The 22,022-nt window shown below is 39.1% G+C and overlaps 1 protein-coding gene across 1 annotated transcript in view; it reads right to left on the bottom strand.

Moving 5' to 3' along the window:
• Nucleotides 1–22,022, bottom strand: part of LOC150090331 (chorion peroxidase-like) — a 68,733-nt gene that overhangs the window by 7,862 nt on the left and 38,849 nt on the right. The window contains exons 10-11 of the mRNA XM_090390272.1: nucleotides 9,527–9,693; nucleotides 2,210–2,312 (exon numbers count right to left, since the gene is read on the bottom strand). Coding sequence (XP_090246398.1) covers nucleotides 2,210–2,312; nucleotides 9,527–9,693 — 270 coding nt within the window. The remainder of the gene's footprint in view (nucleotides 1–2,209; nucleotides 2,313–9,526; nucleotides 9,694–22,022) is intronic.

Raw genomic sequence — 22,022 nt, 5'->3', positions numbered from 1 at the left:
CTTTATATGGGGACAGCAGTGAAGTTGTTGCAGTGGCACAACTTCATACGAAAAGAAACATTAAGGGAAGAAATTGTACAGTAAAAACTGATATGTATTTCGTAGCCTCGTAGTTGACTTCACTGTTGACACTGACAAATCTAAATTCCGCACGATACGTGTTCATGTTTGGCCATTTCCAAACATCCTTATTTTAATTTTCTGATTCGAATCGATCGCTTTCCTTTTTTTTTTTTGATAGATTTACTAGTACCACTGTCTCTTAGTCGGCACCATGATAACAGTCAAAATAAAATTATGTAAAGAATTTAACAGGATTAAGGTGAAAAATCACTATTATCACCCCACACCAGCTCACATTTTACTAAAACACCTTTCTGGAGGTCACTACCGCAAAACAATAAACACAATTTGCACTTTCCGGTTTATTGGGCTTTTCTGTTACTGCAATTCATTATAAATGAGTAGTAAAGCCGGTCGTATTGCATTTGTGATAATATCGATAGCTGGAATTCTGTAGAATTTTACGTTATTATAGTGAAATGTGTGACCCCTTCACTGAAATCTTCATCCACATAAAAAAAAAAACCTAAATAAATTTTAAAAATCTTTTCTTCATTCCTATTTTTAGGCTTGACTCCATATCCCGCTTGTGCAATTTGTGCGTGGTGATTGTCTTTATTGATTGCTTATTATTATTATTCTGTTTTAAATTTTACAATCCTAAAAATGAAAACAAATTGAGTGAAAAAAATTAACGTAAGTTCGAAGTTACTTAAGTTGGGGATTTACTACAGTACAGTATATCCAAAAATGTTCAGCAACCTATGTAAAAAATATGGCGATAGATAAAAGACTTACCACGCACTACTCATGTATTTTTTACGATGTCGCGTATGGTTTGGTCACCAACATTGTAATGGTTCATTAGAGATTTAACGGATGCACCGTTTTAAAACTTTTGAATAATTTCAAGTTTTTGTTTAATTGAAAGCACAACTCATTTGCGTTTACCCATCATTTTTGCAATTTCTAAACAAAAAAAAATTTTTGTTATCTGTGACATAAATAACGAAACAAAATTTTTCTCTTTGCGGTGCGACGAAACAGAACAATTGAAGCGATGCACTAAAGCAAACTAAACATTTCCTTTTTTTTTTTTTTTAGTGTTGGGTGTGAATACAGTGGGGGCTGCACAATAATAATCTCCCAATGACAACTTTATAACGCCCTGCTTGTCGCTTATTTACGACTTACAAAACATCTAAACATCTGTTTATACCTATTCTAGTTATTACTTGAATTTTATAATTTCTGGTTGTCTTTTTTTAATTTTTTTATTTGGAGTATTGAAGTGTCCCAGTTAAACAGATCCCTGTAAATCGAGAGTCTGCTGTATATTGTTATCATTAAATTGCTCTGATTTCACTATGGGTTAATGCTAAATAATTTCCCATTGGATAATTGAATGCGAGTGTGAGAACATGTAAAGTGCCCTCGTGGGTAGCACAGTTGATAGGATCACCGTCCTCCCCACAATGGGTGGAAAAGACTTCAGTTTGAGTTCCATTGATGATGGGAGGAATTTTTATGGGCCTTTTTTACAATGTGGCTGAGTTAGTTGGTCTCAGGTGAGGGCAGCATGGTTTTTTCTCCTGGAACTCAGGTTTTTTTGCCCAGCAAACAGAAAATCAACCTCAGAACACACACAATATACAGAGGGTATACATGGAGCAATATGGCCTTAGTAGCTGATGCTCCTAAAACCCTACTACAACAACATGTAACATATTCTCACAAAAAATTTAATTTATTAAACAAAATATAGTACTAATATTGGTAAATCTTTAGTGATAAAATATTAAGATCAAATTGAGCTGCTTGTCTTAGTCTTAGGTATAAAACCTGTTATGGAATATATTGCAAAATCCTTCATTTTGGAATAGCTTCCTTTCTGTATTATAGACACCTCACCACTGGTAGGTTATTGTTATTTGGTTTTTTTTTTAGGAGCACTAGCAACTAAGGCCATATTGCTCCGGGAATATGCGGTGGTCATTCCCTGACCTTTCTGCATCCTCCGTATTTGGTGGTGACGGGTTCGAACCCCGGTCTAATCAAGAAGCATGTGCTACGCACTGCTGCTCCTTCCCACCTGGCTACGGAGGCGCCCCCCACCACTGGTAGGCTTGGAAATTCTGCTACTTACGCAGTTCCAGGATATATCATGACCAATGGCTGGATAGTGTCGATATCTGTATTTTCACAAATTATCTTGGCTAAAGTAGTTTTACGAAGTTCTTCTAATTGACCTGCAAAATGCAAAGAAGTATATATATTATTTATGAAATAAAATCCTCTATACTAGTGCATAGGAAAAATTTGAAAACAATCTTTTTGATTTAATCAGAAAATGTGTTCATGTAACTGAAAAGCATTTACAAGACTTTACTAGAAAATAAGTAGATTTATCACAGAAAACTGCTGAAAAATGTTTAATTTGGTGTTAAATTGTATTGCAATAATTATTTTGAGAAGAAATATACAAAACATCTGTAATATTTTCAAGGTTGATTCAACCATCATGTGAGGTGTGGGGATGGATAACACAGAAGGACTAGTATTTGCTGAAATGTTTCCATGATGGGAAATAGTTTATGAATATGTTTTTTTTTAAATGATACAGTATTTAACTCCAATTTTAACTGTTAAATTTCATATATTAAAAACATTAAAACAAATTAAGTTAAGAATCTTTTTTAAAAACTGCCTGTATGAGTTTCAGTTCAGCTTTTTCCCTAGAGAAATAATTCAATGGCAACTCATTGCTTGAACTTAAAATCTGTGACCCTCCAAAAAAAAAGTGTCCAGACACTAGTCTGAATACACTAGTGACAGTGACGTCAGTGTGACACTGACATGATTGCCACTTAATCCAATAGCACGTTAGTCCCATTTTGGTCACTATGACACAATCTACCCTCCTGGGTATGTTTTTCACTAACAAACAATAGACACATCCTGCATCAGTATTTTACTCACCTGACATTCCAATTCATCCCACAGGTGTTCTAAAGGGTTCAAATCAAGACTCCATGCTGGCTATTCAAACTTTTGTACATTCATGCCCAACCATTCTCACAGAACACTGGCAGTATAGCATGAGGCATTATCCTGTTTAATGGGTCTATATCAAAGAACCATACCATATGGTACACAGAATTGTCTAATATGTTAAGGTGACATTGGCATTCATGATTCTTCACACAAACAACAAAGGTCCTAGCCTGTACCATGAGAAACACCCACACCAAACTCCCATCTCCTCTGAACTTCACTGTTGGCACAATGTATTTTGGCAGTGGGCATCCTCCACTCCCACACTCTCCATCTGATTAGATTAGAGTAAGCAAGATTTGTCACTCTACAGAATTAATTTTCAATGCTCTGTGGACCAATTATGGTATTTGTTGCAACAATGCATAAGCCAAACATCACCAAACTGCTGAATGCAGTTTGGTGATGTTTGGCTTATGCATTGTTACTGTCCCATGAAGGCAGAGACTGAGGAGCTCTATATGTAGTGAGGTATCTCTCAACCCCTGTTAATGCCTTAAATCTCCTGGTTGATCTTTTTCAGGGATGTCTGACAAGGTTGTTGTACTAAGTACCCTTCCAAGTATCTTCTAGTCATGTGAATGAACTTCCATGGTCTTACTGTACATTACTGGATCCATCTAGCAATGCACAGGAAGACCATGGTAAAACTACTCATAAGAAGACTATTCATGGTACTGCCACACTCCCATTTCATGATAACGTCACTGACAGTCAACTTTTGATGGTGCTGGCTGTCAGCAATTGCACAAATTAGCAAGCTAGCGATGTAAAATCTTACAATAACATCCCTTTCAGAGGTCCAATGGACCATGAAAACAGGTACATTTTGGAATGTAGTGTGTGTGTTGGCTACTGTAAATATGTGTACTCAAAACCTTTTCCTCAAATCTGAAATGAGCTTTGTTTGTTATCAGTTTTTAGTTTTTGCCAGTGTGATTTACAGATCAGCAGGCATTAATTGGTTAACTTTATCCCCACCTACAGCTGATGACAGGATTCCACACGGAGTCTAGAAATGTCAATAACATCCCAGTCAACAAATTTAATTGGCATGATTTACTCTGTTTTCAATTCTTATTAAGCATGTAAGCATAATTATAAGCATGTACTTATAACATTGTATTACGATAACTCAACTAGCAATGCAGTAAATAATATTTCAAATTATGTGTGTGTGGCGGGGGGGGGTAGTCAAGCTCTCTGTCTCTCTCTGGGTAATTCAGAAATTTTTTTTTGCCTGGTGCAGCAAAAGCCTCAGGCTTCCTTGCACTACATGTCTGCCAGGGGCAAAGGTTGATGACGTTGTAGAGCGAATATCATCTTTTAAGGGCACAAAAGGTGATATAGTTGTACACGTTGGCACTAATAATATTAAGAGTAGGAGACCGGCAGAATTACTTAACAAGTACAGGTCACTGTTGAACAAAAGCCGAGAATTAGGGTTGAATTTGAAAGTGTCTGCAATTCTGCCCAGACACGATAGGAGGGAGTATATGATGAGAGCCTTGTCGATCAATTCGGCCCTGGAAAGATTGTGCAAGGCTCAAGGGGTAGAATTTTTTTCAGCCTGGACTGTACTTGTTAACAGGAGAGATTGCTTCTACAGGGATGAAATACACTTAAATAGAAAGGGTGCAAGAATATTTGCTTATGCTATCGAGGCAGTGTTAGGTGGGTCGGAAAACTGCTAGCTTGGGGGGGAGACAAAGACCAATAGATTGACAGTAGCCACTGGCAGAGGTGAAAGAGATTCTTGCAATGCTTCTATTAGAATGAGCAGAAGCCTGAAAAACAAGATGCACGGTATTTCAGAGACTGCTGGGAGCCATTGCGGTACAAGTAAACACATGGGTTGTGTTAGGGTAGCTAAGAATAGAAACAGGTGCGGGTATACTTGCGTGTACACCAATGCTAGGAGTTTAGTAAATAAATTTGATGAATTTGAGGTATTGCTCAAAACATCGAAGGCAGATATTGTTGGGATATCAGAGACGTGGTGTCACACAGATATAAGGGATGCAGAACTGCAATTTGGGGAGTACAACGTCTACAGAAAGGATAGACAGGATAGGAAGGGAGTAGGGGTTATGCTATTAGTTAAGAAACACATAAAAACCAAGGAAGTGAAGCCAGTCGACATCACTGGACAGTGCAGTGTTGAGTCAGTTTGGTGTGACATAAACATTGGGAGATCAAAATTGAGAGTAGGAGTGTGCTATAGGCCTAATGACTCTGATGAGTATAATAAGGAACTGTACAGGGAAATAGAGTGGGCCAGTAAATCAGAGAGTCTTATAATGGGAGATTTTAATTTCCCAGATATTGACTGGAATTTGGGGGCTGGTTACTCACACACTAGCAGGGCTTTTGTGGATTTATTGGATGATTGTTTTCTACATCAGCATGTTCGGGAGGCAACTAGAGGGAGTAATACTCTTGATTTGATTATCAGCAGTGATTCTTCATGCATTAAGAATCTGCAGATAAATGAACCACTAGGTGGCAGTGATCACAGTGTGCTGAAGTGGGATTTACTCAAAGAGGTAACTACCATTAGGGGTAAAGGGAAGGGTTATTGCTTCCGTAAAGGCGACTACGATGGACTGAGACAGTATTTAAATTCTATACAGTGGGACCAACTGATGATGTTACCAACAGCAAATTCAAAATGGGAAGCATTCAAAGAACTTATCTTGGAAGCTACTAGGCTTTACATACCAACTAAGAAATATTGTTCAAGGTTTAGGCCAAAATGGATGTCACATGAACTAATGAGGCATATGGCAGAGAAGAAAAATGCATGGGATACTTACAAATTAACACATGACACAGAAGCCTATGATAGATACAAGTTGATATGCAACCAAGTTACAAAGGAGGTTAGGCAGGCGAAGGCAGATTACGAGAAATCCTTGGCAAGGGATGCAAAGAAAAACAGCAAAGAGTTCTTTAGTTATGTAAACTCTAGAAGGAGGAGGACGAATCACATTGGTCCATTTGATATTGATGGGTCAACTGTTGGTGATCCTGCTCAGGTAGCTAACAAATTAAATGAATATTTTGCATCGACATTCACACATGAGGAGTTATTCAGCGAGGGGAATGCCAGAGGTGTATTCAACTCTAGCAGTAAGCTACAGAATCTTGAAATAACTGGGAGTAAAGTGGAGGAGAAACTGTTGAAGATAAACACAAGAAAGGCACCCGGGGTGGATGGGATCTATCCAGTTATATTAAAGGAGGCAGCAAAGGAAGTAAGCAAACCCTTAGCCATAATTATGAGAGCTTCTTTGGACTCAGGGGAGGTACCCATAGACTGGAAATGTGCAAATGTGACCCCAATTCACAAAGGAGGATCAAAGGCTGACACAAGTAATTATAGACCTGTGAGCTTAACTTCTGTTCCAGGAAAATTAATGGAGGCACTGGTTAAAGAAGCACTGCAGGATCATTTAGACAAGACTTCAGTTATAGCTCAGACACAGCATGGTTTTGTTAAGGGGAAGTCTTGCCTGACCAACTTGATTGGATACTATGATGCAGTCACAAAAGAACTGGATGCAGGGAATAACTTTGATATTATATACTTGGATCTTAGAAAGGCTTTTGATACTGTTGCACATGGAAGACTGCTACACAAATTGGAGCAGTGTGACATTGGAGGCAAATTGCTGCTATGGATAAAGGGGTAGTTGAGGGGGAGAAGACAGAGAGTGGTAATCAATGGACACTGCTCATCGTGGACTGATGTTATTAGTGGAGTCCCTCAGGGCTCAGTGTTGGGTCCATTATTGTTTTCTGTATTTATAAATGATATTGATGATGGTATATCGGGCTTAATGTCCAAGTTTGCAGACGATACAAAGGTTGGCAGGGTTGTCAAGGACACTACTGACACTATGCTGCTGCAACAGGATCTGGAAAGGTTGAGCAGATGGGCTGAGAGGTGGCAAATGAAGTTTAACATTGACAAATGTAAAGTACTACACATGGGAAACAGCAACCCCAGAGCAACGTATCAACTCTGTGGTACTACACTGACAGTGGTAGAGAATGAAAGGGACTTGGGGGTGGTTGTGCAGGCAGATATGAAGTTCTCTGAGCAGTGCAGACGGGCTGCAAGAGTAGCTCATGGAGTATTGTCAATGATATACAGGAATTTTTCCAGCAGGGATAAGGAGGTGATTATTCCATTGTATAAGGCGATGGTCAGGCCACACCTAGAGTACTGTATACAGGTCTGGAGGCCTCATTTCAAGAAGGATGTAGAGCTGCTGGAACGAGTACAGAGAAGGGCAACAAGATTAGTGAATGGAACAAAGGGGTGCTCTTACGAAGAAAGGTTTAAGTTTTGCAAATTACAGTGTCTGGAGACTAGGCACCAGCGAGGTGATCTGATAGAGGTGTATAAAGCTTTGAATGGTTTAAGCATGCTCAATGCTGATGGGATTCTTCCTCTAGCTCAGAAAAATCACCTGAGAGGGCATAAATTCAAATTGAGGAAAGACAGATGTAGGATAGACGTGCGGAAATTTGCCTTTAGCCAGCGGGTGGTTGGTTGGTGGAACAGACTTCCATCCCTTGTGGTGGAGATTGATAGCCTAAATAAGTTTAAGGCTCAGCTGGACAGGTATTTTGAACGAACAGAGGGGTGAAGTGGAAGTGGGTTTTTTTTTTTTTTTTTGGCTGATGCTGCATAAGCTTGCTTTCTTGCATCAAATGCCTCTACTAATGCTAATGCTACATGGCCAATAATGATAAAAAATGTTTCCTTTCATTACTAGTCTTGAAGATTACATATACTCAAGCCTTCTTTCTTTTTTTTTTAATAGGTTTGAGCATGTGGAACAGTACATTTACTACATCTTTGTTTATTAATTTTGCTACTCTTTTGATATGGTTATCCTGATTAGAGCATAAAATACAATGTATTTTGGCAGTGGGCATCCTCCACTCCCACACCCTCCATCTGATTAGATTAGAGTAAGCAAGATTTGTCACTCTACAGAATCGATAGCATCTATGCTCTATCCCATCAAGCCTGGATTTGATTTCCTCTGTTGGTAGAAGTTCAGAAATATTTTGTTAGGGTAGGAGGGAGTTTTAAGGCTTTCGTTTTTTCACACTGTCCAAACTGATCTCAGGAAAGGGTTGCAAGTTTTTTTATCCTGGAAGCTGAGGTTTCATCCCACAAAACAGACAAATTAATCATTGAATGCACATAGAGATATGATATACTGACTCCTTGTGTCCTTAGTTGCCTTAGTACAAATTCTTATAAACAGCACAACCCAGCATCAGTTGTGCCATACTCCTAAGTGGTACCATTTGGAAGATTTCTTTTTCTTGTTTGCTGCTTTTTTTTTTTTTTTTTGGGAATTTTTTTTTTGCTTTTTGTGTGTTCAGTATGCTCTACCAAGCATAAATGATTTCCATGTTTAGTAGACAAGAACATGTAAATCATTGGGTGTTTGTGTCAATGCATCTTTTAAAGATTTATTATTATTATTAGTTAAATGGTGCAAGGAAGCCTGAGGCTTACGCTGCACCAGCCAAAAAAAAATTCCCAATTACCCTAAGAGAAAGAGAGTCAAAAGGGAATCACCAAGAAAGAGAAGAATGATGATATCCAGCTCAGGACCCTGGGTGTGCCAAGCCCATACTCACCAGATGTGAGCCCCGTGTTATGAGTTGGAACAGAACTTTAATAATGGCTACCCTGTACATCTGGTGTTCATCAGTGAGGCAAAGAAATGGCTTTTTTGCAGTACATCATTTTACCAGTTTTAATTACAAACTACAACAGGAATTATTGGCATTTGACAATACAAGAAAATATTAAAAAAACACTGCATTCGAATTTCATACACTAACCAGAAATACATGTAGAGGAAATTTCATTTGCCTATATGGTTGAACATTTTTACAGCTGAAATTATACATTCAAAAGCCTGAGATCAAAATCAACAGGGGAAGCACCTGTTTGGACCTTAAACCAGGTGAAAGATGTTGCAACACAGATGACTCTGAAACTTCATTAGTAAATCAATACCAATCATATAATGCCGTAAAGGAGTAATTCCACATAATAAGCAGTGTTTGTAAATCTATCTGCCAATCCCTCCAGTCAATGACAGAGACTGATGTATTTCAGAAGCAGATACATCTGAATTTATAGGTAATTCAATGTTGTGTTATGAATAATAGTTCAACATTAAAAAAAAAGTTTTTTTATCACTCAAATGCATAGCTACCCATCAAATAACCCAATGGTGGAGGTTAGAGGTAACTACTGTCATCATTACTCTTCTGCTGGTTGACCTGAGAATTATTTTAAACCACATACAGTTATGCACATGTGTGAGTACATAAAGGATATATTTAGCAATATATTGTAACTTATTACCATGATTAAAGGAACCAGTCTCCCCTCCATGCTCAAAATAGTAGCGATCTCCATATTTCAAATGATAGAACTGAAGGCCAATCAAACAAGTGAATGTTGGGCCAACAATTCCACCATTAGGTTTCTCACAAAGTCCTCCAGAGAAGAGATCGATGTCCTCCACTGATCTGTAAAACAACAGAATAAATTCCTGAACTATGCAGTGTGATTGAATTTTATATTTATAATGAAAATTATAAATATAAAATAAATATCATCAAAGAATATAGACTATAACTGATATTTATTATTAAACAAACCTGTATAAAATAAACATTACTGTTATTATTGCAAGGGTGGACTGGCCCAAGTGCCTGTTGCCCAAGGCCAATAATATTTGTAGTAAGTTTCTGCTGGAAAAAAAAAAAAAAAAAAAAATATATATATATATATATACAGGGTGTTTCAGTTAAACGTTTCAGAACTTCTAAGAGGGGTAGGGTACATCCTGACAACTCGAAATCATATAGCAATGTGGGGTCGGAAATGCTTTCCTGAAGCGGTGTTGTACACAGAAGCACCATAAAGAAAAGAGACCGTAAGTGAGAAATCGTTTTAATAATACATGAAAAGAAGCAAAAGGTACATGGATTAAAGTAAGTGTTCGAAGTTTCTTCCACGGGCTACAATGCACGCCTCACATCTCCGACGCATGGACATCCGAACATTCGGGAATACTCCAGGCGAATTTCGAATTTCTTCGGCAGCTACTGCGATTCTTGCAACCAGCTCCTCAGCATTGTCAACAGGGGTGTCATAAACTAGCGATTTCATATGACCCCAGAAATAAAAATCAAGACATGATAGGTCGGGTGACCGAGCAGGCCAACGCACGGGACCACCACGTCCGATCCACTGTTGACCAAATGTGACATCCAGGTAGTTACGAACATCTCCGCTATAATGGGCAGGGGCTCCATCGTGTTGGAACCACATTGTCTGTTGCGTCGATGCAGAAATCTGTTCATCTCTCAAAAGTTGTGGCAATACTTGCTGCAGAAAGATCAAGTAGATAGGTCCGGTTAGACGACACGGTAACAGGTAAGGTCCGATGAGGTGATCTCCCATAATACCGGCCCATACATTGACCGAAAATCGAATCTGTGCTGCACGACGTCGTATTGCATGCGGGTTCTCGACCGCCCAGATATGGTCGTTATGCGTGTTGAAAATTCCTTCCCTTGTGAAGGATGCCTCATCGGAAAACAACACTTCAGCAGGAAAAAGGGGATTTGTAGCACATTTTCCAAGGTACCACTGTGCGAAAGCAATACGAGGTGCATAATCCTCCGGTTGCTGTGTCTGGACACGCTGCCTGGAGTATTCCAGAATGTTCGATGTCCATGCGTCGGAGATGTGAGGCGTGCATTGTAGCCCGTGGAAGAAACTTCGAACACTTACTTTAATCCATGTACCTTTTGCTTCTTTTCATGTATTATTAAAACGATTTCTCACTTACGGTCTCTTTTCTTTATGGTGCTTCTGTGTACAACACCGCTTCAGGAAAGCATTTCCGACCCCACATTGCTATATGATTTCGAGTTGTCAGGATGTACCCTACCCCTCTTAGAAGTTCTGAAACGTTTAACTGAAACACCCTGTATATATATATATATATATATATATATATTAGAATCACTGGGGCCAAGCTTCTGCCCCCAATTATTCCCATTTAACAAACCAACAAAAAGGACCACCATTTTTGCCTATGCTCAAATGTCCAGGAACTGATAAGATCAATAAAAGACTGCTTAATCCTAACTCATATTAACAACTAGTGATTCCATAAAATTAAATATATATATTAATTAGCAGTAAATACTAGATTTACTGCTAATAATTTGGCAGTATCTTTAGCCAATAATTAAGGCTTCTTTCAATAGGGTATGCTTGGGAAAGTAAGCTTTACAAATGGAATTATTATTGTTGGCTTCATCACTAAACAATACAGCTATGATTGCATAACGGCATCCTGATGCATGGTTGGTGTTGGGGCCAGGGTGTTTTGCATACTTTACAGCCCCCCCCCCCCTTTTTTGCATGGCCCTAAACATAGTTGTCATACTGATCTATCAACTATTGATTGATAAAAGCCAGGTAAATGCATATTGGAGAAGCAAAACCAACTATCCACCCCAGATATCAGGTCTGATTAAAATGCTGTGGAGCAAAATTTAGTTTTAAAATATATCATATACACAAATTAATCAAACATCTTCCTGTATGAAATCTGCAATCCCAGTTTTCGGAAGAAATCTTAGCATTAGTAGAGGCATATGATGCAAGAGAGCAAGCTTAAAAAGAAAAAAAAAAAAAAACCATCCCATCCAACCGCTCCAAATGTTTGTCTAATTCTGCCTTGAATTTATTTAAGCTGTCAACTTCTACAACAACACATGGGAAGTTTGTTCCAGCAATCAACCACATGCTGGCTAAAGGCAAATTTCTGCACATCTATCCTTCAACTGTCTTTTCTCAGTTTGAATTTACATCCCCTCAGACAATTATTCTGAGCAACAGGCAGAATCTCATCAGCATCGAGCTTGCTCAAACCATTCACGGCCTTATACACCTCAATCAGATCACCTCGCAGGTGCCTAGTCACCAGACACTGTAATTTGCAAATCTTAAGCCTTTCTTTGCAAGAGCAACCCTTTGTTCCATTCACTAATCTTGTTGCCCTTCTCTGTACTCATTCCAGCAGCTCTACATCCTTTCTAAAATGAAGCCTCCAGACCTGTATACAGTACTCAGGGTGTGGCCTGACCATTTTGTTCCATAACTGATTGTTAGAACAACATCAACATACAACTCCCAGAGTCTGATAACAATTTGTTTCTCCTGACAAGATAATACCAATTGTCAACTCCAGATAAATGGTTCCTGAATACATTAATATGCATGATGCAGTATAAACTATCCCTGTCCAATTTCTTTGAACCTTCATATGCTACCTGAATGATCTTTAAAATTCAGATCTTTACACAATGCGCTTGATACTTTTTTTTTATGAGAACCCCAAACATGAGAGGTATTAGAACCTATAGTACTTAGAACCGTGCATGGGTTCGAGGTTAAGAAGACAAAAGAAGATATTTGTTGACATTAGACTTGAACTTCTGTAGACTGTAATTTTCAGGAAATACGTAAGAAGGTTGTTCCAGAAAACGGTTGAATGAATAAATGAGGAAGATGAAAAGTTGGTTCTGTGAGTTTGAAGTTGGACTAAATGGATGTTGGCAGCACATGTTCGGATTGTTTTGAGAGAGAGCGGGCATTATAGAAACCAATTCAGAAGAACAGTGCCCATGGAAGTATCTGTAGAAAAGGCATACAGTAGAAACAACGTCTATGAGACAGAGTGGAGAGATTCTGTTAGAGATGAGTCATTAATTAACCTAACTGCCTTCTTCTGTGGAATCTAGATGTCTGAGAGAAGTTTTGGGAGCACTGCCCCAGATGTTGGAACAATATTCCATGGTAGGGCAGATTTGTGATTTGTACAGAGTGAACAGCTGTTTGGAAGAAAAATAACACCAAGAGCGAAAGAGAAAACCAAGTTTTTTAGATGCAGAGGAAGTAATATTTGTAATATGCTTGTGCCAAGAGAGAGAAGTCAGGGTAATCTCCAAAAAGAGATATATCATCTTGCCTAGAAATCGGAGTGTCACCAAAGGTAAGCATAGGAGCAGAAGAATCCTTTTTGTGAGATATAAGACAGGATTGAGTTTTAGAAGGATTGAAATCAACTAAGTTCTCTTTGCGCCACTGGAGATCCACATTTAAGGAATTGGTAGCGGATATTCAAGACGTTTAAGCTGATTGAGCAGCGTGAGGTTTCTCAAACTGGAAAGTGGAATGCAATTTGCTATTATCAGCAAAACTATGGATAGGATTTTCGGTCAATGGAAGAAGGTCGTTAATATACAAGAAGAAAAGAGCAGGGGAAAGAACTGAACCTTGGGGGATACCAGAATTAGAGGAGAAGTTAGAAGACAGAGCCATCACCCTCAGTGATCAGTCAGAGAGAAAACTGGATAACCAATTACATAAAACAGTTGGCAAACCATAAGATGGAAACTTATTTAGAAGACCTTTATGCCAAACACTATCAAAAGCCTTTACGATGTCAAGAGCAACTGCTTGTATTTCACCAAACTGTTCCATTGAATTTGTCCATAAATGAGTAACATGAGCCAGAATGTCACTAGTGGATCGGCACTGGCAGAATACATACTGGTGATCATTGATCAGACGGAAGGTTTCTAGACAGTTTAAGAGTTGGTGGTTAATTGATTTCTCCATTACTTTAGAAATAGTAGAAGTAATTGCATTGGGACAATAATTGAATGGGAGGGACTTGTCACCCTTTTTAGGAACTGGCTGGATATGAGCAAATTTCCAAGCAGAAGGAAAAACACCTTTGGAATAAGAAAGTGAAAAAAAAGACGGCAAAGAACGAGTAAGTTCAGAAGCGCACGTTTTGAGAACAAGTGGAGAAATACCATCAGGACCTGGAGTTTTCTTAGCATCAAGATTCATCAAAATCCTTCTGACATCCTTTTGATGGAAGACCACAGGAGGCATTAAATGGGGCATGGTGGGAGGTGTTTTACCAAGATCATTAATACATTAGTTGGAAGGAAAATGGGATGCTAGCAGGTCAGCTTTATCCCTGGCTGAAGTGACAGAACTATCTGGTTTTGACAGAGGTGGATGTGTATAGAAAATAAATTGATTTGGGTGGTTCAATATGGCCTAAGTAGCCCTTGTGCCAGAAAACACCACAACAACAACAACAACAACAGAGGTGGGAGCAGAGATGGACAAAAGTTACAGCCAATAGCTTTCACAAGAGACCAGAATGCTCAGCTACCATTAGGACAAGAAGCACATTTTCTACTTTTAGCCTGTTTGGACTGATTAATAACTGCTTTACAATTGTTGCGAGCTCTGGTGTAGGCAGAAAATGAAAGTGAATAATTGGAAGCAAAGCCAATTACTATATGCAACATTCTTCTCTTGAACAGCCTTAGCACATTTATTGGAAAACCACGGTTTAGATTATGAGATTTTAAGGCAAAGTGTGGAATAAAGCAGTGTTTTTCAAACTTTTCTGATTGTGGCCCACTTGGACAAAGCACATAACTCAGTGGCCCACTAGCCCCTCCCATAACTCACATTTAAAGATAGGTCATATTTTACTGCCAGAAGTGAGCCTACAAATGCCACATGAAAGTGTAAAATTGTGGGCGTTGCATTTATTTTCAGCCCTGAACTGATTCCAACTAAATATTAGGCTGCTTCAAAATTGGAAGTTGGGAATAATATACTGTGAATAATACCAAGATGTGATACAATTGTAAAGTATATAATCATTTATTCAAAGAATTAAGTGGGTACATATAAAAAAGAACAAAATATACTATATAAATTAATGCGAAGAATGGCACTGCTTACTTTCAGAAACCAGTAAAGGTATATCTGGTCCCATACTGGAGAATTTTAATCTCATATCCGGCTCCACATTTAGCCGATTTCTGTTCTCAGTTTTCAGACTCACAAGTGTTGAAAAACCAACTTCGCAGTTGCAGTAAGTGCTACGTTGGTGAGTCCATAATATTCCGATTGTATGCAGAGCTAAAAGTCCAAACTTTTTTTCCTAAATACGAACTTCAGTGATATATCTAAAGCTAGTTCAACAAGATTCTCTAACTCTTTTGAGATAGAGAATCTTGTTGAACTTCAAGCTTCCCCATGAACGCAACTTCTTGTTGAACGCAAGCTTCCCCATGATGTTTTTTTTTTTTTTTTCATTTTTTTTTTTTTTTTTTTTTCATGCATGTAAAATGATTCCTGGTCCACTCAAATCCTGTTTCTGGTTCTGGAAAATATTTTTTTAACTGGTTGCAAAGGCCTCGTAAGTACTCTGTCAAGTCTGATGATCATATCCGAAATTTTTTCGCCAAACGGCATCAAGAAATCATTCAGCGTAGTAAAACTCTCAAAGTCTTGTTTGTCAAGGCGTTTCTGCCATAGTTCCATTTTCATACATATTTCTCTTACTTTGTCTTGAACATTAAAGATGGTGACATCTTTTCCTTGCAACTCGGTCCACTCGAACCCCGTCGGGCGCATGACACAAACATAAACATGCCAAACATAAACAGCACTTAGCATGAAGTGACCTGAACAAATATTTATTTTGTAATAAAATTCGCGGTCCACCAGTGGGCCGTGGACCGCACTTTGAGAAACGCTGGAATAAAGGATTCCATTCCTATAAGAATGATTTCACTGACACGATCTGAGCAAACGTTAACATCAGAAGTTTTGAAACAGTAACCCGACCAAGGATAAAAGAGGAAAGAAATCTCGCAGGTCATTCCATTTTGCATTCTTGTAATGCCAAACAACACAAGGTTGGGAATAGCCACAACATAAAGGCTCCATTCGAGAAGAGAAAATCACCAAGTTGTGATCTGAGGTGCCTAAAGGACCACTCACTTCGACCGTGTACTTAGAAGGGTTGTTTGTGAGAAAAAGATCAAGCGCGTTAGCTGTATGGTTAGGATTGTCCTGTATTCTGGTAGGTAAATGAACGATCTAGGTGAGGTCATTAGTAATTGCAAAAGCCTCAGCATGTCGACCAGCCGGATCTGTGACTAGAAAACGAAAGTCAGCTGGATTATGAACATTATAATCACTAACGAAAATTATCTCACTTAGGAAAGTTGGACTGGAGAAAGTCAAGTTGCAAAGAGAGGAAGTCAAAGTGTTCCAAGTAATTAGTGGAGTTGGAAGAACGGTTGAGACTGCAGAATGAGATAGATTTTAAGCCAGAGAAGATCGAAAAGAGGAGATTCTAAATTACCAAGTCTGTCAGGGAATATCGGAACGGACACATGCACAAGTATCACCTTTGAGGCGAAAGGAATTATACAGCGAATACTTTGGGTAACTGAGATGAGCAGTGGTTGAATCAACCGATAACTAAGATTCTGTAACAGAAAAAGTACATGGGGTTTGGCAGACTGTAAGTGGAAATGGACATTGGGATTAGAACAGACCATGTATATTTGTGAAATGAACTAGGAAGCGTTTGGGAGATTTAGATCTTTTTGCAGATAAGTTTGCTCTATTAGTTTGACAATTCATGGTGTTTTCGATAGTAAGAAAAAGTGGTGTGTGTGTGACATGCTGTATGAAGTAATGAAATTTTTGGATATAGTGTACACATGGTAAGAATATACCCAGATATTACTTTTTTTTTAATTGAACAGATATTACTTTCAATTTCTTTGGACATGATGTATTGTGAAGATGTGTTCTTGTTTCTCTTCTCTGCACTTGTTCCAACAGATACATATCCTTCTTAAAACGAGGTTTCCAGACCTGTATGTAGCACTCCTATTCACTACTTTGCCACAAAATATTTGTACCCCAACAAGTATGGAAAAAAATGGGTCTTAGTTAACAAATTAATAAACTAAGTTATTTTTGTGGAACACCAGGCCAGTTCCTTGTAGGGAGGATTTTTGTCCGTTCCTCCTTTTGTGTAACTGGGCATATTGAATCCAGGGGCGTTCCTAGGGTATGTTGCGTCCGGCTGCCAATCGCAATTTGACGGCCTTCCTTTAAAATTTTCTTTATACTGTATATGTATGTAAGTTACAAGTTTTTAGATACTCCTTTACCGTTGCCACACAGATGCAGTGCACCCCTTGCACCCACAGGACAGCCTCCCTCTGATTGTATCAATGGCCAATCAGGGCATATTGGATGTGCTCTGATTGGCCACTCTAGTTTTTTCCAAGAATTTTGATTGAATTCAAATCTAGACTATGGGCGTGGGAAAATTGTTAGACGTTTTCTTCAAGTCAAATGTTTACAATGCTTGTCATATTGGAACGAGCATTATATTACAGGAACATGGAGGGCCCATTTGTGTAAAACTACCAAAATGTGGCACCACAGAATTGTCCAAGGTATCAGAGTACAACTCACTACAGATAATGTTTTGCACTACAACCAGTATTAATTGACCAACCCACAAGAAGCAAGCTCCACTCCATTTTCTGCCTTCTACCCGAACTTCACTAAAGGAACAATATACTGCAGTAGGTGTTCCTTAGCCATTCTACACACCCATACTCCACTGTCTGATGTGAAAAGTGCAATGCGAATAATGGCTGTTTCCCAATGTATCAAACAATAATACAAATGATACGTCTAGCTTTGGCATGTTGTTATTGTAGGGTTTTAGTTGCATCAGCAACTAAGGCCATAATGCGCCGTGTATATTGTCTGAAAATTGCATGTGTTTTGAAGTCGATTTTCTGTTTGCTGGGGAAAAAATCCCTTCGTTTCCGGAGAAAAAACCGTGCTATCTTCCCATGAAACCGACTAATTCAGTCACGTTGCAAAAAAGCCTCATAAAAATTCCTCCCGTCATCAACAGGATTTAGAGTCAGGTCTATTCCACCCCGTGTGGGGAGGATGGCGATCCTACCAACTGTGCTACTCACGAAGGTACTTTGATATGATGTGGGGCTTATGAGCAGCAGCTCTCATGAAAATATGTCATGCAATTTCCTACAGACCATATGCTGACAACTGGAACTCCACTATAATATTTTTACATCACTCAGTTTCCCCATTCTTGTCCTCAGTTGGTATAATCAGCGTCCTCCCTACAGTGGGTGATTAAAAGTCTGAGTTCGAATCCCTTCAGTGATGCAAGGAGTTTTTATGGGTCTTTTTCACAACGTAGCTAAGTTAGTGAGTATAGGCGAGGGTAGCATGGTTTTTTCTCCTGGAAATTCGAGTTTTTTGTTCAGCATATCGATCACAGAACATATCCAATTCATAGACATTTATATTTTATTACGTATGGCTCAATATGGCCTAAGTTGCTGATGCACACTTAAAACCTTACAACAATGGACCAAGCTGATTATTCTCCAAGGATCAACGATTCCTATCTGTTAGTTTTTTTTTTTTTTTTTTTGCTTTTTGGCTTAGCGGACTATTTATGTACATCCACATCACCATCATTCTACCATATTTTTCATACATCAGAATTGATTTTGCGATTGTCAAACGGGAGGCTGGCGCATGTGGCGACATCTGTTGATATAGTATCCAATGATTGAATGTCTAACGCCCCGCCCCCCAACACCGTGTGGAAAAGGTTTCGGGTTGACTTCTGTGAATGATGCAAAGAACTTCTTGAGACCTTTTTCAAACTGTGGATGAGTCGGAAACCCTGTTTTTTTTTTTTTGTCCAGCAAAACAGATAAACTGACAAGACAACATGCACAATTTACAGACACAAGCACATGGCTGGATGAGTTCTGTGACATCTCGGCTTTTGCCTACACCTACCTTGCTTTGCACAGGTAGCTTACACGTTCTTTTAGGATAGGGGTCGGCAGCCTGTGGCTCTTTAACTTTTAATCCACATGTATTACAAGCTACGTATTTCCGCAAGCAAATATTTTCGAAAATGAACTACAACAGGGGCTCATATCTGGTGAGTATGGGCTTGGCACGCCCAGGGTCCTGAGTTGGATATCATCATTCTTCTCTTTCTTGGTGATTTCCTTCTACTTCTGACTTTTGTTTTCTCTCTCTGTCAGAGTACTGAGAAATTTTTTTTGGCTGGTGCAGCAAAAGCCTCAGGCTTCCTTGCACCATATGGCTCAAAAATAATAATAATAATAAAATAATAATAATAATATTATTATTATTAAAAATAAATCAAGAAATCGTCTGAACAATGCCAGTCTCTGAGCATGTTTAAAGATGAAAATTACGACATACTCGCCTGATGTTGAGATTCTCGCTCAAGAAGTTAGCATTAGCATTAGCATTAGTAGAGGCATATGATGCAAGAAAGCAAGCTTATTCAGCATCAGCCAAAAAAAAAAAAAAAAAAACAACCACTACTCCCATTTCACCCCTCAATTCGTTCGAAATACCTGTCCAGCTGAGCCTTAAATTTGTTTAGGCTATCAACTTCAACAACAAGCGATGGAAGTCTATTCCACAAACCAACTGCCCGCTGGCTAAAGGCGAATTTCCGCACATCTATCCGACATCCGTCCTTCCTCAATTTGAATTTATGCCCTCTCAGGTGATTATTCTGAGCAAGAGGAAGAATCCCATCGGCATTGAGCATGCTCAAGCCATTCAAAGCCTTATACACCTCTATCAGATCACCTCGGCGATGCCTAGTCTCCAGGCTCTGTAATTTGCAAAACTTAAGCCTTTCTTCGTAAGAGCAACCCTTTGTTCCATTCACTAATCTTGTTGCCCTTCTCTGTACTCGTTCCAGCAGCTCTACATCCTTCTTGAAATGAGGCCTCCAGACCTGTACACAGTACTCAAGGTGTGGCCTGACCAATGCCTTATACAAGGGAATAATCACATCCCTGTCCCTGCTAGAAAAATTCCTGTATACCATTGACAAGACACCATGAGCTACTCTTGCAGCTCGTCTGCACTGCTCAGAGAACTTCATATCTGCCTGCACAATTACCCCCAGGTCCTTTTCATTCTCTACCACTGTCAGCGTAGTACCACAGAGTTGATACGTTGATCTGGGGTTACTGTTTCCCATATGTAGTACTTTACATTTGTCAATGTTAAACTTCATTTGCCACCTCTCAGCCCATCTGCTCAACCTTTCCAGATCCTGTTGCAGCAGCATAGTATCAGTAGTGTCCTTAACAACCCTGCCAACCTTTGTATCGTCTGCAAACTTGGACATTAAGCCTGATACACCATCATCAATATCATTTATAAATACAGAAAACAACAATGGACCCAACACTGAACCCTGAGGAGCTCCACTAATAACATTAGTCCACGTTGAGCAGTGTCCATTGATTACCACTCTCTGTCTTCTGCCACTCAACCATCCCTTTATCCATAGCAGCAATTTGCCTCGAATGCCACACTTCTCCAATTTGCGCAGCAGTCTTCCATGCGCAACAGTATCAAAAGCCTTTCTAAGATCCAAATATATAATATCAAAGTTATTCCCTGCATCCAGTTCTTTTGTGACTACATCATAGTATCCAATCAAATTGGTCAGACAAGACCTGCCCTTAACAAACCCATGCTGTGTCTGAGCTATAACTGAATTCTTGTCCAGATGATCCTGCAGTGCTTCTTTAACCAGTGCCTCCATTAATTTTCCTGGAACCGAAGTTAAACTAACAGGTCTATAATTACTTGTGTCAGCCTTTGATCCTCCTTTGTGAATTGGGGTTACATTTGCACATCTCCAGTCCATGGGTACCTCCCCTGAGTCCAAAGAAACTCTCATAATTATGGCTAGGGGTTTGCTTACTTCCTTTGCTGCCTCCTTTAATATAACTGGATAGATCCCATCCACCCCGGGTGCCTTTTTTATGTTTATCCTCAACAATTTCTCCTCCACTTTCCTCTCAGTTATTAGAAAATCATCTAGCTCACTGCCAATGTTTACTTCACCTACGATATTCCCCTTCCTGAATAACTCCTCATGTGTGAATGTAGATGCAAAATACACGTTTAGATTGTTAGCCACCTGAGCTGGATCCTCAACTGTTGAACCATCAACATCCAGTGGACCAATCTAATTCATCCCTTTCCTTCTTGAGTTTAAATAGGTAAAGAACTCTTTTCTGTTTTTCTTTGCATCCTTTGCCAAGGATTTCTCATAATCTGCCTTTGCCTGCCTAATCTCCTTTGTGACTTGGTTACAGACCAACTTATATCTATCATAGGCTTCCATGTCACCCATTAATTTGTATGTATCCCATGCATTTTTCTTCTCTGCCATATGTCTCATTAGTTCATCTGACAACCATTTAGGCCTGAACCTTGAACAATATTTCTTGGTTGGTATGTAAAGCCTGGTAGCTTCCAAGATTAGTTCCTTGAATGCTTTCCATTTGGAATTTGCTGTTGGTAACATCATCAGTTGGTCCCACTGTATAGAATTTAAATACTGCCTCAGACCATCATAGTCGCCTTTACGAAAGCAAAAACCCTTCCCTTTACCTCTAATGGTAGTTACCTCCTTGAGTAAATCCCACTTCAGCACACTGTGATCACTGCCACCCAGTGGTTCATTTATCTGCAGATTCCTAATGCATGAAGAATCACTACTGATAATCAGATCAAGAGTATTACTCCCTCTAGTTGCCTCCCGAACATGCTGGTGTAGAAAACAATCATCCAATAAATTTACAAAAGCCTTGCTACTATGTGAGTGACCAACCCACAAATTCCAGTCAATATCTGGGAAATTAAAATCCCCCATTATAAGACTCTCTGATTTACTGGCCCATTCTATTTCCCTGTACAGTATCTTATTATACTCATCAGAGTCATTAGGCCTATAGCACACTCCTACTCTCAATTTTGATTTACCTATGCTTATGTCACACCAAACTGACTCGAC

This window comes from Mastigoproctus giganteus, chromosome 2 (genome assembly GCF_048544385.1).
Source record: "Mastigoproctus giganteus isolate SK-2022 chromosome 2, ASM4854438v1, whole genome shotgun sequence".
NCBI classification, from domain to species: Eukaryota; Metazoa; Arthropoda; class Arachnida; order Uropygi; family Thelyphonidae; genus Mastigoproctus; species Mastigoproctus giganteus.
The sequence above is the reverse complement of the archived record's forward strand: the minus strand, read 5'-3'. Positions and strand labels throughout refer to the sequence as shown.